At 42.5% G+C, this 9,620-nt stretch overlaps 1 protein-coding gene across 1 annotated transcript in view; it reads left to right on the plus strand.

Moving 5' to 3' along the window:
* The window catches only part of sspo (SCO-spondin), a 163,341-nt gene that overhangs the window by 36,084 nt on the left and 117,637 nt on the right, over window positions 1-9,620 (plus strand). The window contains exons 27-32 of the mRNA XM_067434918.1: window positions 1,650-2,059; window positions 2,808-3,044; window positions 3,516-3,746; window positions 4,013-4,135; window positions 4,784-4,884; window positions 6,314-6,524. Coding sequence (XP_067291019.1) covers window positions 1,650-2,059; window positions 2,808-3,044; window positions 3,516-3,746; window positions 4,013-4,135; window positions 4,784-4,884; window positions 6,314-6,524 — 1,313 coding nt within the window. The remainder of the gene's footprint in view (window positions 1-1,649; window positions 2,060-2,807; window positions 3,045-3,515; window positions 3,747-4,012; window positions 4,136-4,783; window positions 4,885-6,313; window positions 6,525-9,620) is intronic.

Below are 9,620 nucleotides of genomic sequence, written 5' to 3' on the forward strand. Positions count from 1 at the left end.
AGGTCGAGCTGGATTTGCAGACATATTGAGATTAAAACACAATGCTGTGCTTCTATATTGATCCGACAGGAGTGGTGCAGCACACTTATGTGTGTGTGTGTTTATGTGAGTAAAACATGTTGTTATATGTGATGGTATTGCATTGTTACAGATCGTATAGATTATTTGTGCGTGTCTAACAGAACATACCTTAGCACGCTGTCACAGGCTGGAGAATCCTTTATTTGTTGGTTCATTGCGATTTGGGATCAGAACAGATCAGATTGGATATGTATGGGCAGGGCTCGCAAAGCCCAACGTCCCGGGGCTATGTGTGTGTTTTACAGACCAAAATGTAAGCCCGACGGCAGGCCGGTGAATCTTAAATAGTGAGATAACATTAATTTCTTGTTCTGCATTGTTAATGTTCACTCTCTTGACTTGATATTTGGAGAGCGCGTCCGCCCGCGCGCGTGTGTGTGTGTAGTTCACGCTTATATCCAACAAACGGGCGGGCCAAGTAATAAAAAAATCAATCAATCGCGGGTGGATGAGAGAAAAATCATTGTGTTTGTTTGATAAAGACTTAAAGATAGCAAGCCCTGTGATCGGGAGAATCATTCCAGGTGCCGCTTTCAAAACAATCCCTCATGTGAACTGACAGGGGAGATGAAGCTCATTAAATATGCAAACCTTATCCAATCCTAGCCGTGGGCGTTTACTTCAAGTCTCCAGTGACACGCCCATCAAAACCCAGCGTTCAGGAGAGAGCCTCAAAACCAGTGTAGAAAATAGCCTATTACTGATTAGTTATGATGTTTTTGAATGTAAAAACCACACGAACGTCATTAGTTGACCTCAGACAATAGTATAAACATTTTTAAAAAACAGTTATGACACCTTTAAATATGCAGCTGTACATTGCTGTCTATAAGAGACAACTGGCCCCAGATTGTCTCTTAGCGATGATACTGGGCTGCTTCAACGGTTCTTTAGCTCTTCCATCCGCTTTACAACAAGCCCTCATGTTTGGTATGACCATTGCAAAAATGGTTATCCTTAAGGAATGGAAGTCAGCTTCTCCTCCCTGTTTTAAGAAATGGGTTGATGAATTGGTTTCCTGTACATCTTGAAGAAGTTCAGTTTTCTAAACTCTCAATATAAGTTTAAGAAGATCTGGGGCCCTTTCATAGAACACATCAGACCACAAACTGGGACCTAAATGCAATGTACAGGGTTTGTCTTTTTGTTTCTGGTTGTTTTTTTGTTTGTTTGTTTTTTTCTTTGGGTAAGTTATCCATATTGAGACTTTGCCACTCAGGCCTCCTTGACTCTCTCTGTGTGAGTGGACTTTTGGGGAAATCTGTTAAGTCAATTGTTGGTTATAATTATACCTTTTCCGTCTATATAATGTGTAAGTGCTGGCTGTATTTGTTCTTTTTTTCTGTTGTTTTTTTACTTTTCTTTTTGTTTTGTTCTTTTTGTGCCTTAATTGTCTGATTCACTGCCTTTTTAGTTTGTATTATATGCACTTGTGTATACAAAAAGTAAAATTTACAACAAAAAATTTAAAATATGAAGCTCTTGGTTAGATTAGATAGTGTGTATTTAGTGAATAGTGTTCTTATTTAACAGTTGTTAAATGATGTATTGTGTGCCGTGTCCTTCAGCTCTTGCTCTGACGGTGCGTGGCGTTGTGTTGGGTCTCCGTGTCCTCCGCCGTCTCCCTGCGAGGACTCAGAGTTTCGCTGCTCCGCCGGATCTCAGCGCTGTATTCCCTCGGTCTGGCTCTGTGATAATGAAGACGACTGCGGCGACGGTTCTGACGAGGTCTGCCCGTCCACCTGTCCTCCGGGTCGGTTCCGCTGCTCCGGTGGAGCCTGTTTACCGCTGGAGCTCCGGTGTAACGGCCATCCGGACTGCGCCGACCAATCGGACGAGGACTTCTGTGCGCCGACCGCACCTGAGCTCGGCTGTCCGGATGGAGAGTTCAGGTGTGCAAACGGACGCTGTCTCCCGGCACGGAAAGTCTGCGATGGCCGGCTGGATTGTGGGTTTGCTGATGATTCTGATGAGTACGGTATGTTAAGTGTTTTTTTTTATAAAAAAAAAAAAAAAAATATATATATATATATATATATATATATATATATATATATATATATATATATATATATATATATATATATAACCTTTAAACTGCAAAAAATGCATTTCTTACTTATTATTTTTGTCTTGTTTCTAGTCTAAATATCAAAAAATTCTTACATTAAGAAACATTTACTAGACAAGTGAAAATTATTGTCTTGTTTTGGGAAAAAATACTTTTTTTTAAGAGAGTTTTTGCTTAAAATAATAATAACTTATGGGGTAAGTAAAATAATGTTGTTTTAAGATAATTTTTCCTACCCCACTGGCAGATTATTTAGCTTATCTTAAGCAAAAACTCTTAATTTTGAGTTATTTTTCCCCAAAACAAGAGAATTACACTGTCAGAAAAAAGGTACATTGCTGTCACTGGGGTGGTACAAAAGGGACAAAACCAAAAAGGTACTACTATGTACCTTATATTTACTAATTTGCACTCTTAAAGTGCTGATATGTACCTTTTAAGGTATTAATATGTACCAGTTAGTGGTGAGTAACTTTTCACTTTTGTACCTTAAGGTACCACCCCAGTGACAGAGTCTACTTTTGCTTGACTAGTAAATACTTCTTGTTTTAAGAAGTTTTAGATGTTTGGACTAGAAACAAGACAAAATACTAAGTAAGAAAAGTATTTTTTGCAATGTACTATTGAAGTTGTTGTCGGGTGTTGTTATGTTCAGACTGCGGGGCCGTGTGCAGACCGGATGAGTTTCGCTGTTCGTCGGGCCGCTGCGTGCTTTACCTGCACCGCTGTGACGGCCATGATGACTGCGGAGACTACAGCGACGAGAGAGAGTGTGTGTGCGCGCTCGGAGAGCTGCAGTGTCCCGGAGATCAGTGTGTGTCCGCAGAGAGAGTGTGTGACGGTCACAGGGACTGTCCGTCTGGCGTCGATGAGCTCATCTGTCCTGCCAAAGGTATGGACGCTCAGAAAACAGGACGTTTGCTTTCATCCAAAGCTCAAGGTATACAGGTGATGCACTGCAAACAATGCTCTTCTTACTCAGTATTTTTGTCTTGTTTCTAGTCTAAATACCTAACAATTCTTAAAACAAGAAGCATTAACTAGACAAGCAAAAGTAATTGTCTTGTTTTGGGGAAAATAACTCAAAATGAAGAGAGTTTTTGCCAATGGGATGAGAAAAATATTATTTATTTTTTATAATTATAATTTATTATTTTGCTCATTTTAAGCAATTTTAAAGTATTTTTTCCCCAAAACAAGACAACAACTCTTACTTGTCTAGTAAATGTTTCTTAATGAAAGATTTTTTTGATATTTAGACTAGAAACAAGACAAAAATACTAAGAAAGAAAAGCATTTTTTGCAGTGTGTAACTGGACCTTCTACACGTTGATGCTCAGTGTGAGTGCTGATGTGTTTTCAGGATGCAGTCGGTTTGAGTTCGGCTGCTGGAGCGGTCAGTGTGTGCCGAAAGCGTGGCGCTGCGACGGCGAGACCGATTGCCTCGATGGCAGCGATGAGAAGCGATGTTCCCGCTCGTGCCAGTCTGACCAGTTCCTCTGCCAGACCGGAGACCAGTGTGTCCAACACCAGCACCTGTGTGACGGGACGGCCCACTGCAGAGACGCGTCCGACGAGAGCCTGGACACCTGCGGTACGTGTGTGTGTGTGTGTGTGTGTGTGTGTGTGTGTGTGTGTGTGTGTGTGTGTGTGTGTGTGTGTGTGAGAGAGAGAGAGAGAGAGAGAGAGAGAGAGAGAGAGAGAGAGAGAGAGAGAGAGAGAGAGAGAGAGAGAGAGAGAGAGAGAGAGAGAGAGAGAGAGAGAGAGAGAGAGAGAGAGAGAGAGAGAGAGAGAGAGAGAGAGAGTCTGTGATTGTGTGTGTGTGTCTCTGATCTCGTGTGTGTTCCTCACTCTCTGCAGGATCCTCACGGATTCCTCCCTGTCCGGACAGTTTCTCGTGTGATAATCGCACGTGTGTGAACGCTTCCCGTGTGTGTAACGGCATTCCTGACTGCCCTAAAGGAGAGGACGAGATTCTCTGCGGTTCGTGACGACTCATATCTGCCCTTCACACTGTGTGCAATAACAAAATAAAACCAGATTTACTGAACCTAATAAACACATCACACACACACACACACACACACACACACACACACACACACACACACACACACACACACACATCACACACACACACACACACAAACACACATCACAGACGCACATAAAACATTTGAGGAATGTGTGAATTAAATACTGACATATTTATGAATATTGCATAGTGTGCACTGCATACTGGATGCTATTTATTAAAAACTGTGTGTGTGTGTGTGTGTGTGTGTGTGTGTGTGTGTGTGTGTGTGTGTGTGTGTGTGTGTGTGTGTGTGTGTGTGTGTGTGTGTGTGTGTGTGTGTGTGTGTGTGTGTGTGTGTGTGTGTGTGTGAGATGGGTAGGTTTAGGAGCAGTGTAGGGAGATAGAATGTACAGTTTGTATGGTAAAAAACCATTACACCTATGGAGAGTCCCCACAAAGATATTTGGAAATTACCACCATAAAATCAGTCATATTGATCGCAAAAATCACAAAAAAATATCGCAAAATCCTGGAGGGACTGACTTGGTGTGACTGGCCTTTATTATCTCTCTCTCTCTCCCTCTCTCTCTCTCTCTCTCTCTCTCTCTCTCCAGATAAAGTCGTTCCCTCCCCAGCGCCCCCTAGTGAGGGAAACACCAGCCGCGTCTGTCCCGAGTTCACCTGTGCTGATGGATCCTGTGTTCCCTTTAACACGGTGCGGCTCCAGTCTGTGTGATCTCAATGTTGCAGGATTATCTGTGTTTGTGCATCACCCTTCTGGAATCAGGGGCCGTTTATAACGCAAAATTATGTTAAAAAAAGGGGGAAAGTGTAGCCGGCCGTGGTCATCCTCAGCTCTAGTCAGAATATGAGTCAGTGCTCCATTGGGCTGTGATTATGGGGCGTGTTTCAAACCAACCAGGAAAGAACTCAATTGGACAGACCTACAACCAATCAGAGCAGCGGAGCGACGCATAACGTTAGTCGTCAAATGTCAACAGAACTCAACTGCTCTGTGTTGCCAAGTCTGTCGGTTTTCCCGCTGGTTGTTTTCCATGTCCACGGGTTGAAGTGACCTCAATTATGGGATATATAGACCCAGGAATGCCAATTTTAGCAGACGACCTTCCCAAAACAACACACTTTACCCCCAAACGCCATTTTTTTCCAGAGAACATTTAATTTCTTTGGGGACGTTACTGTTGATCATCTGTCCATCTTCGTCTAAAGCCCGCCCTGATGATTTCCAAAGATGTAAACTCCTCAATTCCATTCAAAACTCCTCTTCAATTCACCTTTTTAAGATCAAAAATAGGGCACCCATGAGATTTACGTAGATATGGGTCTGTTCAGGCTGATCTTTTTTCCCCTCGTTTTGTGAAGTGACATTATAAAGTAATACAGAAATGGGGTTTGACTTACGAGACGGAGTACGAAGTCTCCCATATGGATGCTTTGTAACCAGTGGGATCTCAGTTTTCAGTTTTGTGTGTTAATGAAGCTAAGATGATTTCCAACATATATTTTATCTAGTTGTTGTTGTCTTGTTGTTTTGTTGATGTATTCTTCTCCCATACCTATTTAATCCTTTTTTGTGTCTTATAAAGGGTTGCTTTGCCCTGCATAAAACACAAAAAGCTTTTTACCTCTTACCTGTTAGAATTTGTTTTCAGGCAGATGCAAAGATACTTAATACTGTCTAGAAATTAGCATGAAAAGTAAATTTCAAGAAGTATTTACTAGACAAGCAAAATTAATTGTCTTGTTTTGGGGGAAAATTATTCAAAATTAAGAGAGTTTTTGCTTAAAATTGAATCATTTTGTTCAGGCATAATTACTCCTCAATGGATCGAGTCCAGACCGAACCCGAGCTCAGATGTTGTGGGCGGGGCTGAGTTTGGCTATGGGCGGGGCTGAGTTTGGCTGTGGGCGGGGCTGAGTTTGGCTGTGGGCGGGGCGGAATTTGGCTGTGGGCGGGGCTGAGTTTGGCTGTGGGCGGGGCTGAGTTTGGCTGTGGGCGGGGCGGAATTTGGCTGTGGGCGGGGCTGAGTTTGGCTGTGGGCGGGGCTGAGTTTGGCTGCATCCAGGCTAGGATAAGTGTGAAAACGATGGAGAGTTCTGAATGTGATGCTCTGTTGTTGTAGTTGTGTGACGGTGCTGCAGATTGCCCATCGGACAGCTCTGATGAGATGGGCTGTGGTGTGTGGGGTCCCTGGGGCCCCTGGAGCCCCTGCAGCCGGAGCTGTGGAGCCGGATCCATGAGCCGACAGAGACGCTGCAGCCCTGAGGATTCAGGCGGAGGCTGCAGAGGAGAGAGAGCTCAGAGACAGCAGTGTTACTCCACCGCCTGCCCCGGTACTACACCTCCATCTCATCAACACATCACTTCAGACCTGGGGTGTCAAACTCAGTTTCTGGAGGGCCACAGCCCTGCAGCGTTTAGCTCCAACTGTGTTCCAACACACATACACCCCTCTTCCACCAAGGCAGTGCTGGTGTTAGTTCGGAGCCAGAGCCTAGTTTCAAATTGGGTCTTTGTCTTTTCACAGCCGAAGCACCAGCTCTGAACTAGGAAAAGTGGTTCTTAAGCAGCACCAAAACATTTCTGGGCGAGAACTAAGAACCGATTACGTCAGGCGTTGCGGGCGGCGTTACCGTAATCAACAAGACCAACACAAACTTGTGGCCGCCATTTTTTTTAAAATAGCAGCTAATCAAGCTAACATCTGCTAGATTGTAATCTCTGTCTATACAAATCATGGAGAGCTGCACGAATGCTTTGGATTCGCTGTGTTTTCATCCCGATGGTCATAAAGCCATGAGCCATTGAAGCTCGCTCGAGAAGCATCGGCGCTGTGCAGACCAATCGCTGTATGACATCAAAGTACAGCGAGCGCAAACGACTCCTTGTGCTTTTGAATCACTCACGTGGTAGTTTGATATCATACGCGGATCGGTCCGCGCAGCACCGATGCATCTCGAACAACCCTGGTGTGTTTGTATTTCCCTCCGCATCGCTGGCATTGCTAAAACGCTAGCGAGAAAGATGAGCCGCATACAGTGACGTAAGCCTGGCTCTGTGGTGGCTCTCTAGCCTGTGGAAAGCCAACCCTAACGAAACAAAAATATATTGCAGTATATTGGAAAATATCATGTAATACATTAGGCAATATATTCACATATATTGGAGAATATAAATATTAAATCCCATATATTACAATATATGAATAATAATAATAAACTTTATTTTATATAGTGCCTTTAAATGTTACATCTCAAAGCACTTTACATAAAAATACACATAACATTACAGGCAGTAAAAAATAAAATAAAAAAAAAAGTAGGCAAATGAATCACATAAAAGCTATCCTAAAATAATATGTTTTGAGTGATGATTTAAAAACACTATAGGATTCTGCATTCCTAATCTCAGAGGGCAGGGAATTCCACATGAAAGCGGCAATCATTTGTATATTTTGCAATATATTACAGGAATATATAATATATTGTATAATACCATCAATATATTATTCCATGTATTTACAATATATTATAATATATTTCAAAATAATATGTTGGTAAATATATTTTCCTTTCTTAAAGGCTCTCAAGTCGGACCAACTCAGAACTGACACTAGCACTGGTTCTGAACTAGCACTGGTTCATTCTGGTGGAAAAGGGCATACACTCTTAAAAATAAAGGTGCCAGGAAGAACCAAAAATAGGGTTTCATAGTAATGCCATAGAAAAAACATTTTTGGTTCCCCAAAGAACCATTTTTTGAAGGAAAAAAACTTTTTTTTCTAACCATTTTATAATCTAAAGCATGGGCGTCGGAACTATTGAGTGTGTTGGACAAGACCCCCCCACTGTTTACGACCAATGATATCAGACTCACTCACTTTTATCGTCTCTAATTCAGCTCATGTCTGTTCACCCCTAACCAAGGAACACTTATTATTAACCACACCAGACACTTTATTTCCACTTTTCTAATATTTTCTCAGTTTTTATTGAATATAAATGCCTTTCCGATCTGATGTGTAATGGGAAAGGGAGCAGAGCGAGTTCAGCAAAAGGCGGATTCGAACCTCTGATCGATTAGCGTCTAAACTTGATGCCGTGCGTCTCTAATCGCTACACTACAGCCACGGTTAATAACTCACTGATTTACGTTATTTAGTCCGGCCCACTCAATCGTTGAGTAAACGGCGGTATATTTGTATTTAATGTAAATATGGCATCTAACGTTACTCCAGTAAAAATTCTGAGAAAGAGGGCCTTCCGACACCTATAGTCTAAAGAATCTTTTTGCACTACAAAGAACCTTTTGTGCGATGGAAATGCTCTTTGGATATTAAAGGTTCTTCATGGACCATTTAAGAACCTTTATTTTTAAGAGTGTACCTCTAGTTTTCAAATGAGCCTAAAGGACTCGATTAGCTGGATCAGGTGTGTTTAATTAGGGCTGAAGCTAAACTCTGCAGGGTTGTGGCCCTCCAGGAACTGAGTTTGACACCCCTGGTCTAGACAGTAAAACCACGGCTTTATTCTCCTCCACACCACTAGAAGCACTTCCCTGAACATCTGCAGGTCACTGTGCATGTGGTAAATTAGCTGACTCTTAAACCAAAGTTGATTCTGCGCTTTGCAAATATTTGTTAAAATAGATTTATGCAGAAAATGAGAATTGATAAAATGATCAATTATACTTTGAGATGCGTCAGGACCATTTCTAGGGTCGTCTCAATCGCAAAAGACTTCCAGTGCACTGAAACGTTATACACACACACACACACACACACACACACAAACAGGCACACACACACAGAGCAAATGATTGACAGCGCAAGAGTGTTTGTTTCTTGGGAAATGTCTGGAGCGTCTCTTACAGTCAGTGTTCAGCAGGAGGAGGAGTCACACACACACTAACAGACACACACACTAACAGACACACACACTAACAGACACACACACACACACACATACACTCAGACACACACACACACACACACACATAAACTCTCAGACAGACACACTCACACACACCCACTAACAGACACACACACTAACAGACACACACACACACACACACACAAATACACACACACACACACACACACACACACACACACACACACACACACACATACACTCTCAGACAGACACACTCACACACACCCACTAACAGACACACACACACACTAACAAACACACACACACACTAACAAACACACACAAACAGACACAAACAAACACACACACACTAACAGACACACACACACACACACACATACACTCAGACACACACACACACACTAACAGACACACACACACAGACACACACACAAACAAACACTCCGACAACACACATTAAGACACTCAGACGCACACATTCGCACCCAAACACGCACGGACAGGCAAACACACACTAACAGTCAGACATACACA

This window comes from Pseudorasbora parva, chromosome 24, assembly GCF_024679245.1.
Source record: "Pseudorasbora parva isolate DD20220531a chromosome 24, ASM2467924v1, whole genome shotgun sequence".
Classification (NCBI taxonomy): Eukaryota; Metazoa; Chordata; class Actinopteri; order Cypriniformes; family Gobionidae; genus Pseudorasbora; species Pseudorasbora parva.